Raw genomic sequence first — 19782 nt, 5'->3', positions numbered from 1 at the left:
CAACAGCCAATCACAGGAAGGGATCAGGTAAAGGCTCCATCCACTTAATAAATCATCTTTATTCAGCACACCATCCTTGCCTATGATATTCTGTTTCAACTTTAATCGACCTAAAAAGTGAAGGGTTAAGTATTTATAAGCATTAATAAAGTGACAATTAAATACTGCAGGATGTAACGGGTGTTACAGAAACATGGGCTGGCTACCTGACTTGTGACGTCATCAGTGGGGGTTGCCTCACGCAAATAATATCGATGATACAATGCTCCGTTCTCTTATTGAACTCTATTATTCAGTTAGATGGAAATTTCTGTCTTGTACATAACGAAGAGGTTGTGTTTGAAATAAAGAGATTTTTGTGCGAAAAGACTTATTTCTTAGTTTGCATACAATTTACAGAAAGAGTGTTGCCATTCCTAGCAACAGCCAATCACAGGAAGGTATTTGCTAAAAGTCCGTCTCCTTATCGACGTCCTCAGGAGCGACACCGATCTAGCTTATGGCTTACTGTTTCATCTCTTGTAGATGAAAAATATGAATATTTCGATTACTATGATTATTAAATGTATGAGATTATAACAGTTGTTACACAAAATGGCTAAATTTTGTCATTAAAAAGAGCTTATAGTGGATTTTGTAATAGAGTTTTATGGAAAGGGAGTTATACAATTTTTCTAAATATCTTCTGATATGGATGCTACTCTATCTCAAAGGGATAGAGTAGCTTAGGCTATTTCTGCCCCCCTCTTCTTCAAGTCCGTCAAGGAACTCACAAATTCAGTGAGTACAAATACACAAATCACAGTACAAGAATCCCATTTAACATTGCAAAAATAATATATTTTAGGAGTAAATCCTTGTCTATGTTAATATTTATTAAACATTTAGTGTACATTACATATAGGGGTACAAAGATGATTATCATAAGTTGTCGAGTTCCTCCAAGTCCTTCAGATGGCGGGCAGGAACCCTGAATGCAGTGAGCATTTCCCCTCTGTTTCGTCACGCTGAGATGCTGGAAAAGGAAGCTTGCAGCTCTAGGGTCCTTTGTTGTTTCAATGAGCTTGGAACCCAGTTCCTTCAATAATATAATATAATTAAATTATATTTTTCTTTGACCTTCTATGAGGCTATGGGTCCCTATAATTGCATCAGAGGTGGTATTCCCCTATATATAATTAAATATAATATAATTAAACAAAATAATTCTTTGACCTTCTTTGAGGCTATGGGTCCCTATAATTGCACCAGAGGTGTACGTACTCCCCTATATATAATTAAATATAATATAATTAAATATAATATAATTAAATAAACAAAATAAAACACACAAAAATAAGTTTATATAGCACTGAACGTCACAACCGAGGTATCCGTAAGGCACAGTTTACAAATCCGGATTTTCACTACAAAAACGGCAATGTTATTGTGTTCCTCCCGCCAGCTGTGGCCGAGGTGTTCCAGGATGAAAACATGTCTTCCAGGACTGAGCGTTCTAGAGAGGAGATATTGTCGTGCTTGTCAAAGTGTTTCGGACATGAAACGTTCAGAAGTGACCTGCAGAGGCGAGCTGTTGAGGCTGTCGTTAAAGGTAATGGGGGGGCCTACAAAGTTTGTTTATCTGTGTTTGCTAACAAACTTGTTTACAAACTTTTTAAGGTTAAACAAAAAAAATATCAATAGCTATGAATTTTTTTTATCCGACATATACTATTTTTTATTAAAAAACTAATCAATATTATTATTTGCTATACACGTATTTTTGCTTGTGAGACTCAATTAATACAAATAAATTGTTGATTTTTTTCTGTAGGAATTATTAATTAATAGTAAGATCAGCTTGATAACATTTACTTGCGTGATAATATTATAGCTACATGAGATATAATATTTCGAAGTTGATGGTAATGGCTGTGCTCAAGCTACGGGTGACGTTGACAGGTGGGCAGGATGTGTTTGTGTCGATGCCGACTGGGTCGGGCAAGTCCCTGTGTTACCAGCTGCCAGCGGTGATGTCCCAAGGGCAGGTGGCCATTGTCATCTCCCCACTCATTGCCCTCATCAAGGTATGTACTACCCTTTTATCTCATTTTATCTAGGTATTTTCGGCTTGCTTTGTGTTCTTCTACCATTGTATATGAATATCAATTTCCATTGTTTAATTTAATAGTTGTTCGAGAAATTAATAATTAGATATACTGTATATCGTTTGTGTACCTTTATTTATTAAGGAGAGGCTTCTTCTTTTCACAACTAGGTCTGAAAATCTATTTCTATGTTGATGGCTTAATCAAGAAGGCTGTTTCTATTTGCACCCCCACATACAGTACTGTAATTACGACATCGTGGTTGGTAGATAATAGTTTCATCAAATCATTTTCACGTCTAATTGACTCATGGAAAGGTTGATTGATTCATCTAGTTGATGCTTCTGTTGTTTTAATGTTGAGCTGTTAATGTTTTCTCCTATTGTTGCTTAGTTTAGATTTTATTTTAAAATACTCTATAAATTTAGTAGTTAAATTTAGTGTCTTTATGTACCAAAACATGGTAGAATGAGATATAATCAGGTATTTCTTCTACATGTCTTTCCTCATACTTTAATGTTATATTTCCACTTGCCAGTGCTTGCCCAGTTATTACTCATATTATAGCTAATAAACTTTTCACTGATACAGGAACTATAAAAAATACTGTGTATGATTTCCATTTCAAATGACCAGACTCCATATTATGAGGGATGTACACTGTGCTATGTTTTCACCTGCAAACACAATACCACTTAAACACACATTTACATGAGGGGGTGATTTGACACCACAGCAAATGCTGTTTACTAGAGATATTCTACATGTGAGTACCAAATGCTGTGATGTGTATTACACCCTGTGATGTTGCATTACATTACATTACATTTTGTAAATCACCAGGTGCTTACATGGTTATGTATATGATAGTGACATCGTTGAGCTGCCTTGTAATTGAAATTGGTCTGTTTTTGTAAGAGAAAACAAACAAATAGAAGTAATGAAGGCAGATAGGAAGTAATAATGGCAGATAAGATGGTAAGATAATGTTTTAGAGTTAATGAGAAGCTAATTGCTGATTATGATTGCAATGTAGATATTTCTTAAGAATATAACTTTTAGTGAAAGATAAGTAGTTAGGGGGGACAAATAACAAGTGCATTGAATAACTGTCTATCTCAGCTCAGGGCTTAATGCTACCTTGGTTACCTTGAGGTTACCTTGAGGTGCTTCCGGGGCTTAGTGTCCCCGCGGCCCGGTCGTCGACCAGGCCTCCTGGTTGCCGGACTGATCAACCAGGCTGTTGAACGCGGCTGCTCGCAGCCTGACGTATGAGTCACAGCCTGGTTGATCAGGTATCCTTTGCTCATCAGTATCATGAAAGAAATACAGTATTATGCATTCCTCAGTCAAACCACTTGGTTGTTTTCTGAGGTCTTCCACTTGGTTGCTGCTGCGGGCTGTGCTTGTAATGTTACACTGGGTTGCCGGGCCAGTGAGCTAGAATAAGTTTAACCCATTAGCCACATAATTGAGTAATGTTCACCTGTTTACCACATCACCTTTGTCATAAATAACTACTATATGTTTCACATGGATGGCACAATGTTAAAGAAATTGTTCACAACCTCTGTAAGACTAAAATTGGAATATACAGTGGTTGTATGGTGCCCATATCTCAAGAAGCAGATCAATAAATTACAAAAGGTGCAAAGACATTTAACTAAATAGCCCGGGAACTATGTCAAAAAAGTAGTACAGTACTACTACGAAAAAATAGTAAAAGCTACGAAAAGAAGTTAGCGGTGTTAAGTATACCAAAGCTAGAAGACAAGCAAAAGAGGTGATATGATCACTACCTGTATATGCAAAATAGTAACTGGAATTGACAATGTTGACAAAGAAAATTTTTTGAAAACTGCAAGTTCAAGAACAAGAGGACTAAGGTTCAAACTAAGGAAACAAAGCTACCAAAATTGTGAACATTCACTAGGCAAACAGTGATAGATGGTTGGAAGAAGTTATAATAACCATAATAATTAATTAAAAAATATACATAAGAATATTATGCAGAGGGTTTAATAATTGTTATAGAATATGTACGTTTAATAAGGCACTAATATACAAAGCATTTCAGGCATAACAGTGAAAGGTGGTGGAGGCCAAAACCATCAGTAGTTTCAAAGTGTCACATGACAAAGAGATGGGACACCACGAGAATCGGGGTTGAGTCCCCGATTATTCTGTACAAAGAGTGGTGTTTGTTTTTATAATTCAGAATGTAATAGGGCTGGAGGCAGAGGACTTATTGATGGCTTTGGAGTTGCTATCTGGTGGTGGTGGTGAGTGGGGTTGCAGCCTAGTGGGAAACTAGACTAGCAATTAAGTGAGAGCACTATCCGATGGCCCCTGTGATGCTAAGATAGGCTAGGAAAAGCTTTGTTGAATATTTATGAGTATAATGTATTTATTTGTGATCATTCTGGGCGTAACAGAGTTCTTCTCCTGTGCCTTCCAACTGCCGGTACAGCCCAGTAGCAACATTTTTGAAAGATCGCTGCTGTGCATTAGCAGAATGTCACTATGTCTTGACGATCATGAATTTGTCTAATGAGACATTCAATGAGGTTGCTTTCAGGAGCATCCAAATGTCATGCTTGGAAAGTAGTTTTTCATATCCACTCAAAGCTTGTTTTTGTGGCTATATTCCTGGGTTACCTACAATATTAATATGACTTATTCATAATTTACAGCCTTGTGTCATAGAATTTGGTTCAATTACATTATACTGAAATATATTATAAATTATTTATGCTTTATTCTGCAATGCTATATTTTGAATTTAATATCTTTTAGGATCAGTTGGAACACCTTCAAAAGATACGTATTGTTGCCGAGTCCATCAACTCTAAGATGACGAGCAAGGAGCGTAAGAGAGTGCTGGCAGATCTGTCATGCATGACGCCCACCACAAAGCTTTTGTACATTACACCGGAACAAGCCTCAACAAATTTTTTCAAGGTATGCAGGTTTAATGATATCCTCATGTAACTGATGTTTCTACCTAACATGCAACTTCATATTCTCATACTGGGATACTGTAACTTACTTAACCCCTGCACTCCGCACCTGGTTTTGGCAAAAACGTCTTGGGGCAATTGTCAAGGACATATTCTTGTTGTTTACATAAATATTCTGATAAATTTAATGTCAAAATGTTTCCAAACTCAACTATTTTCACTTAAAAACACAAAGAGTAATGAAAACATTAAAAAACATTAAAATATAGCCTAATTAAAAAAAAATAGCACAACTCTCAGAGCGCCTAAAGGCGCTTTGCGCAGTGCAGTGGTTAAAGCATCCAGGGGTCATAATTAGCACAGGTCATGTTTCCTACACTGCAATGTTTCCTCCAACCACACAAGAGCCTCCATGAAGAGACGATTAGTTAAATGACTTTGGATTGTTTTACTGAATTTGCTAACTAGTCTAAATAGTTATATCAAGGTGAGTTCAGTAATTAGTTCCATGGGGCAAGATTGATCATGTACCAGGAATGTTGTTACCCCCTTCTGCTACTTATTATCATAGTGATATAGACTGAACAGTTTCATATATTCCATGTACAGTATAGTACTTATATTTTCATTTAATATTCTAAAGTTCTTTGAACAAAAGTTTGCCTAAATTAATTAATTTATTTATTTATTTATATACAAGGTACATTGGGTTTGTGAGAATACATAGCATGGTATTTACAATCTTGTAAAGCCACTACAGTAGTACGCGCAGCATTTCGGGCAGGTCCTTAAATTGTTAAAATTAAGTTTACAGACTTTGCAGATTTATTTACTTACCAAGACACACATGTAAAATTTGCAGTTGAGGAAAAAATCATTAATTTTGTGGAGGTAAACTTAATAGTCTTAGAGTTGTGTCCATTCTTTGTCTGCTTAAGATTTTAAATTTTAAGGCCTATTGACAGCCAGAATCATTGAGGCCACAATCTAGCTTGGTTTCCAACCCACAAGTGCGATATACTTTAGTCCTGAGCAGAGTTGAAGACTAAAGTAAACTTTGTGTATACACTACACTGAGAAGTAGACTAGTATACTTTGTGTATTGGACTGGGAAGAATGCCTGCCCTAACCACATAAAACTCTGATGTCTTTGATCCTGTATTACTAGTTTCATCATTATATGTATTTTTGCAAAGTATATAATTGTATGCAGCAAGGAACGTTCCAGCCTTTAAACATTTCTTGGGGTTCACTCAGAGTGTCTATGTGGCACATTTTGCATCTAATATGCAGGTATATTTGTGACATCAGCAATCCTGTATTTGTCAGCTATGAAATGGTTCAATTACAGAACTGCAGCTGTATATTTTGCAGGAATAAGTTATTCCCTCACTTTTTTAATTATTTATCAGGGCCTTCTTGATCAGCTGTACAAGTACAACAAGATTTCGTACTTTGTGGTGGATGAGGCACATTGTGTAAGTCAGTGGGGCCATGATTTCCGACCAGATTTCCTGCGTCTGGGGTATTTGAGGAGCAGAATACCAACGATTCCCTGGATAGCGCTAACTGCTACTGCAACAGCCAAAGTAAGTCAAACTAGTGATCTGAAGTGTGCCGTGATTTATCTACTTATAAACACACCATGACTTCATGTATCACATAATTCTTCGACTCAGAAGTGCAGTGTGCCCGACCACTTGGACTGGATGGTAGAGCGGCGGTCTTGCTTCTTGCAGGTCGCTGTTTGGTCCCTGACCATCTATGTGGTTGGGCACCATTCCTTCCCTTCGTCCTATCCCAAATCCTTCCTTCCATGTGCTATATAGTCATAATGGCTTAGTGCTTTCTCTTGATAATTACATTACATTGTGTGTCATACAGTCATCAATTCAGAGTTGCACCATGACTCTATGTCACACAAGTCATCTATCCACTCAGCTGTAGTATGAGTTTAGGACTCTGTTTATATATTTAGATCTGTTAAGTGATCATAATGTTATATGAACAAAGCTGTGATCATCAGACTAGGCTGTCTACAGCAATTTGCTTATATTGTAATATATTATTACTGTACTTTATACTACATTGTGTTTTTTTTTTATTTTTGTGAGTGCATACTTCAACAAAGAGAGAGAGAGAATATATACTGAGTATATGTACTGAGAATATATACTATACTGAGAGAGGGAATGATTTATTATTGGAGTTTATTGACTCGCTTGTAAATGCCTTGTTGTTTAAGACGAGTGTGTTGCACATTTATTCACTCTACAGGTTGTTGATGACATATATCTTCAGTTGAAGCTCAAGAAGCCAGTTGCAAAGTTCAAGTCATCTTGTTTCCGCTCAAATTTATTTTACGATGTACAGTTTAAAGACGCCTTGGATGACCCATTTGAAGAGTTGAAGGACTTTGTTATTAAATCATTGGGAAGTAATTGGGATCAAAATAGAACAGTAAGTATTACTTTCAGTAAATCAAAGGTTTTGACTGTTGTAAATGAGGCCCGGATAAGAAGGGAAGAAGGGAACTGAGAGTGATGAGGAAGGATAGGATGAGGTAGTGAAAGAAATTTAGAAATTAAAGCATTAATTAAAAGGTAAAGAATGATGTTCTTTTTTGCTTAGTAATACTGTACTTGGAAGAGGTTCAACATTAGCCACTCTGCTGGATACTAACACCGAGAATATTTCAGAATATGGGTGATGAGTATAATAGGAGATTTTACAGCAATTTTGGAGGAAGAGAATTTAAACAATTGAATCTTGATGTATATTGGAGGTTTACACAAATTATTTGATTCTGTTAACCAACTTTTACACTTAACTACTGGTATTTGAGATAGATGTAATCAATATTTTGAACCAGTAGTTATCAAGGTCTTTCCAGAATCGAAACTTATCCAGTTTGTGTCCATTGTTTCGTAATCTATTTTGCGTTGATATATTTAATATATATACAGTACTGTACCTTATTTATGCGAAGAATCCACAAAGAAATAGGAAAGGAAGATGAACGTTTCCGCTGTTTAAAGCCATTGTCAACACCAGACTGCAATTTGGTGTTGACAACATCTGGTGTGACAATGTCACACCAGACTCTCACCAATCTGGTGTGAGTCTGGTGTTGACAACGGCTTTAAACACCCGAATCGTTCATCTTCCTTTCCTATTTCTTTGTGGATTTTCCGCATACAAATGATCAGTGTTTTGTAATCGTCAATTGCATACCTTATTAATTTCATGTCATTATGGGGCTTGCTATTTTTATTGTACAGTATAGAACTTGTTGTTATAATGATATGTATGAAGTTATTATTATTAACTTTTTCTTGTATTAACATGCACAGTAATGTACTAAAAATTAAGTTAATTATATATGTACAACCATTTATGAATAAAGTTCTAAAATTTTGAGTTGAATTTGAATTAGTATTGCTATATTTTCAAAATACTGTAATTGGATACACATTTTTTAGCTTGTGTTATAAGCTCAATCTTTATCCAAAAGATATAAAAAGCTTTTTATAATTTTAAATCATTTTAACTCGCTGCAGGAAAAGTCTGGGTGTGGCATCATTTACTGCAGGACAAGAGACGCGACGGCTGAGTTGGCCAGTCAGCTGTCCAAGAAGGGTGTGCCCACCAAAGCTTATCATGCAGGTAATTCTGAGTTAGTGTATTGCTCATTGTATATACTGTACTGTAATTCTGTGCTATATACAGGCGACGAGTCACAATAACGTGGCTAAAGTATGTTGACCAGACCAAACACTAGAAGGTGAAGGGACGACGACGTTTCGGTCTGTCCTGGACCGTCCTGGACTTGAGAATGGTCCAGGACGGACCGAAATGTCGTCGTCCCTTCACCTTCTAGTGTGTGGTCTGGTCAACTGTGTTATATACTTATAGCACAGCCATATACTAATATTCTGTGTAATTGTATTGGTCATTGCATATACTGTAATTCTATGTTATTGTATTGCTCAATGAATATACCATAAGTTGGTAATTACGACACTGGTTAAGACTGTGCTCATTTGATCCTATATGCCATGGTAATTGAGTTCTAGATAATTGTTAACATATGGAATTATTTTATTAGCATTTATTTAGCAATTTTTGTATCCATTAATACATAGTAAGACTGTGAAACAAGGAATTGAGGGATGTACAGAAAGCTGCATTCAGCATGTGGAAATATTGTTTACTTGTGATTTGAGTTGGTTGGTGATCAAGTAGAATTTGATGATAATTTTCACAGGTTTGAAAAGCCGAGAGCGAGCTCAAGTTCAAGAAGATTGGATGGATGGGAAAGTTCCAGTGATTACTGCAACGGTGTCATTTGGTATGGGAGTTGATAAAGCCTCGGTCAGGTTAGTTGCATATTTGTCATGCAAGTTAATTAAGTATGTATCAATTTAGTTGCATACGTTGCATAGGAGTTATATATACAGTAATAATAATTTTATTTACTAAACACCTAGAACATGATACGATGGTTAAATTGGTAGTTAAATAAATACATATGTTACAGTAATAAATAAATTAAGAGCTTTTATTTAAGGAGTATAAAAATAACTTGTCATCAGTGCTTTAATGAAACTGGAATGGAACGTTAGTTCAATGTAAATGGCAAAAAATAATCCTGACATTGTTTAATTTCCATTGTGTTATTTTGAAACATAAGGAGCAGTTACATAAATTTTTATAACATAGTACATTAGTGTTGTTTGGTGTGATAACAGGTTTGTAGCCCATTGGAGTGTCCCTCAGTCGATGGCAGGATATTACCAAGAGTCCGGTCGTGCTGGCCGAGACGGAAAGTTATCAAGATGTAGAATATATTACAGTAAGAAAGAAAGAGACACTGTGATGTTCCTCTTAAACAAGGTAAGCTATATGATCTGTCACTCACGCCATAAAAATGTTAAAATGTAGTGTTAACACGATATTGTTAACATTGTTAACACTGGAGGCCATCCTTTCTACCTCCGACAATCCTTTCTGTTGGGGGTCACGGTCACTTTCACCTTCAGGTATATGCAGGCGATGAGTCACAATAACGTGGCTAAAGAAATTTGACTAGACCACACACTAGAAGGTGAAGAGACGACGACGTTTCGGTCCGTCCTGGACCATTCTCAAGTCGATTGTGACTTGACAATGGACTTGAGAATGGTCCAGGACGGACCGAAACGTCGTCGTCCCTTCACCTTCTAGTGTGTGGTCTGGTCAAACCTTCAGGTATATTTAATACTGCATGTTATGTTTTGGTGGTGACCTTGTTTAACCTGTGTCTCACCATGAAGCTTGTGCAGCATTGGGCTAGGGCTCTGCTTTATCAGTAGGGAAGGTCTATTATCTCAGTTGGGAAGGTTTATTCTCTCTGCAGTGTGGATAACATTTAAATTATATCTTTATCTAGAGGAGTTTGGCTCTGTGTCTATGATTATGCAGTGGTTCAATGGTGTTTTGCCTCAACAGGGATGGGACCTCACAGTCTTTCCTGTCGTAGCCATGGCTTTTCTTCTGGCTTCTTAGGATTTAATCCTTATATCAGTTCACATTCACTGGATGTCATATGTGGTATTGGACAGTCTCTCCTGTTCTCATCAAGTAGGCACAGAGCTGGAGCTGGACAATGTCTCCTTCTAATGCATATGTGTCATATTTAGCGTTCCTCAGGTGGATCTGTTTGCATCCATGTGCATCAACACGCTCATTAAATCAAGATAATTTTACTGATCTTGACTGAAACTAGTGGAAGATAGCTTATTTGTTTCCCCTGGTCTAGATGCTTTTTGATATCCTTTAACAACTAGAAAACTGCAGCAGTCACACTACAACACCTGGTGTAGTGCAGCTGCTGTAAGGAAGCTGCAGTGACTGCTCCACACCACCTGGTGTAGTGCGGCTGCTATAAGGGAGCTGCAGCGGCTGCACCACACCACCTGGTGTAGTGCGGCTGCTGTAAGGAAGCTGCAGCAACTGCTCCACACCACCTGGTGTAGTGCAGCTGCTGTAAGGAAGCTGCAGTGACTGCTCCACACCACCTGGCGTAGTGCAGCTGCTGTAAGGAAGCTGCAGCAACTACTCCACACCACCTGGTGTAGTGCAGCTGCTGTAAGGAAGCTGCAGCGACTGCTTCACACTGCCTGGTGTAGTGCGGCTGCTGTAAGGAAGCTGCAGCGACTGCTCCACACTGCCTGGTGTAGTGTGGCTGCTGTAAGGAAGCTGCAGTGACTGCTCCACACCACCTGGTGTAGTGCGGCTGCTGTAAGGAAGCTGCAGTGACTGCTCCACACTGCCTGGTGTAGTGTGGCTGCTATAAGGGAGCTGCAGCGACTGCTCCACACCACCTGGTGTAGTGCGGCTGCTGTAAGGAAGCTGCAGCAGCCACACCACACCACCTGCTTCATTACTGCAGCAGCTCTTCACATAACTCTGCCATACAGGTGAGTTGTACCCTTGTTATAACCGTAACTAGCCTGGAATAGTAGGCATCCATCAGTCTCAGGAGACTATGGAGTTGCATACTGGCGTCGGCCTGGTCTGGAGTGGCCTCACCAGGGCGCAAAGCCAGGGTAGGTTGATTCGAGGGAGAAGCTGTTACCCAGGCAGCAGGTCCCCCCTCTCCACGGCGCTGAAAGTCTCCACACTTCCTGACTTCCTAACTAGCCTGACTTCCACTGATATTGACCTTGGGAAAGAGTTGAGTGGGACTGATGACAACTCTAGCTCTGAGTGTCCAGCACTAGTGTGTGAAAAGCACTTTTCTGAGCAATGCATTTGGTTGTGTCTTTTTAATGTGCTTCCCACATTGCTAAAAAGTGCTTTAATTACTACAAAGCTGTGTACTATGTATAAGATTTTCTTATTTTATTACTTTTAAGTGAAAATACATCTGTTCTTATTGGTTACAAGAATTCATAAGAATTAAATTGTTCTCATAGCCACCATTTCTGTCACCAATTGACATCAGTCTGTGCTTATTGTTATCTTATGAATAATGCTAATTGATGCTAATTGTTGCCTAAGGGCTAAAGTTGGGCCTTGTGATAAGCACAAAACTCTTAGCTTCTGAACTTTCCTTCTTTTATAATAATGTGTTTACAGGATGTATCGACGGCAAAGAAGTATGGAAAGCCTCAACAGGAGGACCAAGCAAAGATGACAATAAAAAGCTTCGAGACTGTTATCAAGTTCTGTGAAGTGCCAATGTGAGTAGACTTTGTCTCCGGCAGTTGGATGGGTGCAAGTATTATGTTGGGGCATTTCAAGCCAAGGTCAGACATACTGTACTAGATATATGATTGAAAGTGGTTGGGTATAAATAAGAGCTGTCTCACATGGGCCATTAGACCTTATGTAATTTCCTTTATTCTTAAGGTTTTAATGTAAGTATTGTACTCACCTAATTGTACTCACCTAATTGTGCTTGCGGGGGTTGAGCTTTGGCTCTTTGGTCCCGCCTCTCAACTGTCAATCAACTGGTGTACAGATTCCTGAGCCTACTGGGCTCTATCATACCTACATTTGAAACTGTGTATGGAGTCAGCCTCCACCACATCACTTCCTAGTGCATTCCATTTATTAACTACTCTGACACTGAAAAAATTCTTTCTAACGTCTCTGTGGCTCATCTGGGTACTAAGTTTCCACCTGTGTCCCCTTGTTCCCCCCAAGTGTGTATGCTGATTGTGTGTATGGCAGGCTGTTTAGTCTCCTAATTGTACTCGCCTAATTGTTCTTGCAGGTGATGAGCTATGGCTCTTGGGTCCCACCTCTCAACCCTAAATTGACTGGTGTACTGGTTGTAAAGTCTATTGGGCATTATCATATTTACAGTTGAAACAGTGTATGAAGTCTGCCTCCACCTCTTCACTTATTAATGCATTCCATTCCCATTGAGAATTCTGCATTGTACCTCTCGGTAATTCCACTAGAAAAGGCCACAGGGAAGTCTAGCATTAATCAAATTCAAGCAGACATATTGGGGTTTTTGTAATAATTGGGAATATTGAATTATTAAATATAATTGTATAACTTACGTCTCCTTATAACTTAGTTATTGAAGGCAGCATGTTACTTTTAGGTGTTTGAGTTTGTATTACTGTAGTGTCTTGCCTACCCAATCACATTTATATCAGAGAGAAAGATGTACGTGTGTGTGTGTGTGAACTTATCCAATAATGTACTTCACACAAGTTGTTACTCATTGTTCATATTGTTTTACAAAGTCTGTTTTATTCTCTCTTGTAGCTGCCGGCACCATTCCTTTGCTCTGTATTTTGGCGACAATAAACCAGATTGTAAGAAGCACTGTGATTACTGTACCAACCCTCAGTTATCAGCAAAGCGGGTAGAAGAATGGAATACCGCCCTGGTCCGTAAGTCGTCCTACAGGTTTCAAGCTGTGGCTGCCTTTGAAAATGGTTGTGATGACCCTGATTTGTATGGTGGAGGAAGAAGAGGTTTGAAAAGGTAAAATATGTTGGAAGAATGAAAGTTATGTTGGAAAAGTGAAAGGTAGGGTATGTTGAAAGAGTGAAAGGTAAGATGTTTTGGAAGAGTAGAATATTATAGAAATTGAAGTACCAAAGTACAGTTTAACAAAGAAGTCTTGATATTTAAACGTCATTGAAACAAATAATTAGTATACTGTATATTTTGTTATGACATGGTGCCATAGAAATATTGGAATAGTGAAGTGTGTTTAGGTTGTATTGTGTGGTAACTGTCTTGTTCTATATTTTCCGTTGTAAAACAACTTTGAAATGGTTGGTGTCGTAAAGCTAATTTTGTGTCATGTATCTTATCATGGTGAGTGCAGGATGATACATATATAAAGCTTTTTAACCCTTTAATGCTGATCATTCCCCACATTTTCATGTGTTATAATTCTTCCAGTAACGTTATACTCAAGTGAACCTTATTTAGTCACTTTGGCTTTGAATTATTCAGTATTACTCTGCACACTCCACATAACTTACAGGTTCATTTAAAAAGATCCCCTGCTCCATCAGTGCAGGATGTCACGCTGCCGTGGGGCATTCAGTAAGCTTGCAGTTCAGTAAGCAGTTCGAGTAGGGCATTCAGTAGAATTGAATTGGGGCAAAAATAACATGCCAAGCTAGTCTTTGTTGAATAGCTTGGCACAAATAATGTTTGAGAAGTTGCAGCATGAATCTAGTGAGCAGTTCGGGAAAACCTTGGCACTGGAAGACTGGAGGCTTTATTAGAATTTTGTTTACTCTGTACTGTAGTTAGTAAACAAAAAACTCATGTAGTTAGTAAATATAAATTACCAAAATAAACTAACTATAATTTGTTGGGTTATTGTGCCTTATTTTCAGCTTCTATAATTTGTTGGGTATTGTGCCTTATTTTTCAGCTTCTATAATTTGTTGGGTTATTGTGCCTTATTTTTCAGCTTCTATAATTTGTTGGATTATTGTGCCTTATTTTTCAGCTTCTATAATTTGTTGGGTTATTGTGCCTTATTTTCAGCTTATACATTTTTGTTAGTTATTGGAGGCTTTTGACTTTGAAGTTGTTGATGGTTTTATAAATATAGGCAGATGAATTTTCAGGGTATATGGTATTTCAGAGAGCAAGAAGACTATGACCAATGTGGAGATGGGGAAGACAGGGCCAGAGAGGCTGAACATGCAGCCAAGAAGCAGCGCACAAATTTCATTAAACAACAGCTTGCTCTTCGCCGCGGTAAAAAATCTTCCACTGGTTCCTCATCTTACAATGGTCGCCTGAAAGAACAGAAAGAAAAGGAAAAGTTGGAGAAAGAGGAGAATGATCGTGCGAAAAGATCTAAGCTGACAAATGCAGAATTTACTTCAAAGATCATTGGACTTAATATTATGGTAAATTGGTGACTGAAATTATTTTATTGTTGTTGTTGAATTGATCATTATATAAGCAAACAGTATTTAATTTATTTTCTAAATAATATATTGTTAAGTGTACATATCATACTAAGATAGAGTATAATTTAAGAATATATTTTTCATATTTGTCATAATTTGTATAATTTTCTTGATTGCCATCCATTAATGAAATTTATTGGTAATTGATTTTCAAATGTGGTAAACCTGTATTCAATTTTGCATTACTCTTGTTTTGCAAAATATTCTGAACAATCTGCATTTTTCCACTGAATGGTAGAAGTTGAAGGCCCACTCAGGTGGCTCCACCACATGCCTATATGCTACCCCACAAGACAACTAGGGAACTGAAAATATAAAATGCTGACGATGAGTCACAATAATGTGGCTGAAGATATGATGACCAAATCATACATCGAAAGTTGAAGAAATGACTGTTTCGGTCCGTCCTGGACCCCTCACACACGACTTGATAATGGTCCAGGACAGACCGAGATGTTATCATTTCTTCATCTTGTGATGTGTGGTTTGGTCATCTTAAAATGCTGATAATAATAATATATATACATTTTGTACACTAAAGATTCAAGTGAACTTACAGTATATGGGGCCCTGACGGCCAAGTGGACAGAGCTCGGGATTCGTAGCCCTCAGGTTCCGGGTTTGATACCCAGCGGAGGCAAAAACAAATGAGCAGAGTTTCTTTCGCCCTTATGCCCCTGTTCACCTATCAATAAATAGGTACCTGGTAGTTAGACAGCTGCTATGGGCTACTTCCTGGGGTTGTGTAACAAAAGGCCTTGTCGAGGATCAGGATGCTAAGCCCCGATATCATCTCAAGATAACCTTAAGATATATATACAGTATACAGTGGCACCTCAGTTAATGAGTTTAATCCCTCCTGGCACCGAGCTCGTCATGTGGAAAACTCGTCTTCCGAAACGACGATAAAACTGTCGTAAAAGGTGTCCGAGAACCAGCGGAAACGCTCGTTACTCGAGGAAAAGCTCGTTAGTAGAGACAAATGTTCTGCGAGTGGCTCGCTCGTTACTCGAAGTGCTCATAGATAGAGCCGCTCATTAATCGAAGTGCCACTATATATATACAGTATACTAATCTTACCGCTCTCAGTGCCTTATCTTCCGGTAAATTTGTCCTGGAATAATATGTATAATCTGCACATTGTTGGTTTAATGCATTGACATGTTGATAAATAGTATTCCTTTAGATAATGAAAATAAAATGTTTATATTTCTCTCATTCGTGTTAATTCTTTGCTTTAAAATGGTGGTTAAAAATGTTTCAGACAAGAGAGAGTTACCTCCAGTTGGTGTTTCAAGCACTTCAGAAAAACTATGAAGTCTGTGGTGACTCCGGACCAGTTTTAAATAGATTAAAAGAATCTGATATAGAGGACGTGGCTGTGAAACTGGAGTACAGCGTCTTCACTTCCACCTTTGTCTTAATGATGTATCGCAAAGGCATGATGTCGCTGGTTTGTAGTCATAATTTTCTTGTATTTTTTTTTTTACTTGAAACTGATCTCTCTTGCTCCACACCCTCTCGTTGATCAGGTGGCTTTTTAGTGATTAATTATTACTGGTAGTCCTTAACTCTGTTCCAAATTGCTGTTTAGCTTGCACTTGATTGTCAGGTATAGCAGGCCTGCATAATTTTTTTTTTATATATAGATGTACATTACTGGTAATTGCATAACAAAATTCCAGGTCTCCTTGTGTGTAATCTTAATATCTGTAAATAGTTGTGCAGTCTTTTGTTTTCTCTCGTCAAGCCTCTTTCACAGGCCGTTTTTATCACCATGTGAGATAACTTTTATCATTATAGACACTCTTAGAGTTTTAGTTTGTTTTGTGCCTAATTTTGATGATTAAACTGTGAAAATATAATGCCAGGTTGTTCTTTTGATAAGAGTAGTTGTTTTATTCATCTTAATTATTCATTTCTCTTGAAGCAGTGTTATCCTTTGGTTTCTTAATTCATGAAGATAAGTCATCAAACATTTCTTGCTAACCAAAATTCATGTTTATTTGTTAATATTAAGTGACTCAGTCTCTACTTCCAGACTCCACATTCTCTCCTGATCTTTCCAAGTAGATCTTTGCTTTCGGTGTTTATTTATTGTTTTTGTATTTATTGTTAATTGTTCTATTTGTTTATTACTTGTCATTTTCATGTGACTTGATATCAATACTAATTTTAGGGTGACAATAAGTCACAATAAAGGGGCTGAAAATGAGACACCCAACCCACAAATCTAAAAATAAAGGAAATGATAAATAAAAATAAAGGAAATGTTTCAATCCATCCTGGACCGTTATCATTTACGTGACTTGATAATGGCCGAGGACACACCAAAACGTTGTCAACTCCTTTATGCTCTGATTTGTGGGTTTGTTGTAAGACTACTTTTAAGAGTTTTTTTAAGTATGTACTTGTTTACTTGTCCATCTTGTTTTTGTTACGATAGTAATTAATAATTTATTTCGCCCACAACTTCTTGCCAATGTCTCCACTTATAATAGTTTACCTACTTTGGTTAGTCTACTTTCTCTATATTATCTTCCCTCTGGGGAGCTCTGGGGACCAGAGTGGACCACATTATCCTATGTAAAACAACACAAACTTCTCTGTTTATTTACCTGTTTTGAATATTGTACTTGGCTGAAAGTATAGGATTGTGATACTGTGTCAGAGGATTGGAAAGGAGTTGGGATTGTACCACTGTTCGAGAATAACAAAGGAAGTAGTGAGTGTAAGAATTATGGGAACATTAGCTGACCAAGTGTAGTCAGTAAAGTGTATGACAGAATAGTGATTGGAAAAGTAATGGAAATGCTAAGACATGTATAAGTGATGGAGATGGTGGGTTCTGTGATGAAAGAGGGTGCATAGATTACATATTTGCACTGTGAAAGCAAAGTAGAGAAGGCACTTGAGAAAGATTGTAAAGTGTTCATTGCCTTTATCAACTTTGAAAAGCTTATGATAAAATTAATAGAAAAGATCTCTGGGGTGTGATGAACATCATAGTATTGGCTGCATTCTGTTAAATGCTGTGAAAAGTTTCTGTGTTGGATGTAGTGAGTGTTTAACAGTAAATAGTGTAATGCGTTGCTGGTTTGTTATTAATAGTGGTGTATGCAAGGTTGTGTGATGGCATCTTAGTTGTTCAGTACCATGTGTATTTATTAATGGCATCAGGAGAGAGAGGTTAAATTAATAATACTAGAAGAATGCGGAGACCTAGTTTATAGACGATGTGAATAATTTGAGTATGTCAAATTATGATAGTTATTTCAGCAGTGATAGAGATTTAATTAGATTTATGGAAAATTATATTGATGGATGAGAGAGAAAAAACTGTGTAAGTGCACGTGGAAAAAAGTTAAGATGGTGGAGAGAACATTGTGTGTGTGTGTGTGTGAGATATATGTATCTCAGGAAGTGCTAAAGATGGTTCATCAGTTTATATTAAGGTACCAGAGATGAGAGGACAGTGATCAAAATGCCATTTGAGGAATTGAAGTTGAGAATAGGACGAGTCCAAGAAGGAAATTGGCTTTGCATTCGAAACTCGGCTTGAAAAAAGCAAGATAAGAATGACAGGTGAATGACATAGTGATCACATCAGTCTTAATTGTAGATGCAAGATGATGGTATGGTATGAACATAAAAAATCAAGAATTAGAATAAAAGAAATGGACATTCTGAGAACTGAAGCCTGTTTTGCATTAGTAGAATAAAGTTAGAAATGAAAATATCATGGAGAGATGTTGAGTGCGGAAGTACATAAAGAGCAATTGAGGAAAGCCTGTTGAGATGGTTTGGATATGCTGAACGAACAGTTAATGGTAGACTGGTGAGGAGTGTGTACGTGAGTAAACTTGAGGGTCAGAGGAGAGGAAGTCGGAAAGATGATAGTCAGACAAGATGAGTGTGCGTACGTGCAGAAGCAGGGAGCGAGTGTGAACAATGCAAAGGTTATGGTAAGGGGACAAGGCTGGGTGGAAGTGGTTTGTAAAAAGGGAGTAAACGTATTTGTACAGTTCATTTGTACATTTGTACAGTATTTGTACGTATTTGTACAAATACGTACAAATGTACGTATTTGTACAGTTTTTACAGTATATGACAGCTCATGAGAAGCACTGCACATCTGGTTTTATGAAGTGGTAGATGACACCTCGAGTGTGGCATTATATGTTTATCCATGAGCCAGTCGGCCGAGCGGACAGCATGCTGGACTTGTGATCCTGTGGTCCTGGGTTCGATCCCAGGCGCCGGCGAGAAATAATGGGCAGAGTTTCTTTCACCCTATGCCCCTGTTACCTAGCAGTAAAATAGGTACCTGGGTGTTAGTCAGCTGTCACGGGCTGCTTACTGGGGGTGGAGGCCTGGTCGAGGACCAGGCCGCGAGGACACTAAAAGCCCCGAAATCATCTCAAGATAACCTCAAGATGATGCTATTCTGTGTAGTATGACGGTTATAACAAACAGATGAATTATATTAATATTTTTTAATGTCGATATTGTTCTTTTATATTATTCCTATTTTATCTCTAAGCTGATGCCTCCCCCACCCAATGAAAGTACCATAGTTATATAATTTAATCACTTGTTAAGTTAGTATAGTACTCTATAACTCTATACAAGCACTGTACCGTTGTGTAGCCCATGGTGCAGAGTTCATTGATTGAAAGCTTTGTTTTTCTTTTTTCAATAATAATTTTGTATTTTCATGTCTCGTGCCAATTTCATAACCGAGTTTGGACATTTTAAGCACAGTATATGTAATGGCATTAATAT

The 19782-nt window shown here is 37.7% G+C and overlaps 1 protein-coding gene and 1 long non-coding RNA gene across 2 annotated transcripts in view; one reads left to right on the top strand and one right to left on the bottom strand.

The window, feature by feature from the left end:
• Window positions 1-1410: 1410 nt before the first annotated feature.
• The window catches only part of LOC123745622 (ATP-dependent DNA helicase Q5), a 23376-nt gene continuing 5004 nt past the window's right edge, over window positions 1411-19782 (top strand). The window contains exons 1-12 of the mRNA XM_045726350.2: window positions 1411-1591; window positions 1942-2066; window positions 4884-5048; window positions 6460-6636; window positions 7325-7507; window positions 8608-8713; window positions 9315-9426; window positions 9799-9943; window positions 12170-12273; window positions 13316-13537; window positions 14664-14934; window positions 16262-16450. Coding sequence (XP_045582306.1) covers window positions 1474-1591; window positions 1942-2066; window positions 4884-5048; window positions 6460-6636; window positions 7325-7507; window positions 8608-8713; window positions 9315-9426; window positions 9799-9943; window positions 12170-12273; window positions 13316-13537; window positions 14664-14934; window positions 16262-16450 — 1917 coding nt within the window. The 5' untranslated portion in view covers window positions 1411-1473. The remainder of the gene's footprint in view (window positions 1592-1941; window positions 2067-4883; window positions 5049-6459; window positions 6637-7324; window positions 7508-8607; window positions 8714-9314; window positions 9427-9798; window positions 9944-12169; window positions 12274-13315; window positions 13538-14663; window positions 14935-16261; window positions 16451-19782) is intronic.
• Window positions 14636-19782, bottom strand: part of LOC138356257 (uncharacterized) — a 21876-nt gene continuing 16729 nt past the window's right edge. Inside the window, exon 2 of the long non-coding RNA XR_011224327.1 lies at window positions 14636-14820. This is a non-coding gene — a long non-coding RNA (uncharacterized lncRNA). The remainder of the gene's footprint in view (window positions 14821-19782) is intronic.

Source organism: Procambarus clarkii, chromosome 71, assembly GCF_040958095.1.
Source record: "Procambarus clarkii isolate CNS0578487 chromosome 71, FALCON_Pclarkii_2.0, whole genome shotgun sequence".
Classification (NCBI taxonomy): Eukaryota; Metazoa; Arthropoda; class Malacostraca; order Decapoda; family Cambaridae; genus Procambarus; species Procambarus clarkii.
The sequence above is the reverse complement of the archived record's forward strand: the minus strand, read 5'-3'. Positions and strand labels throughout refer to the sequence as shown.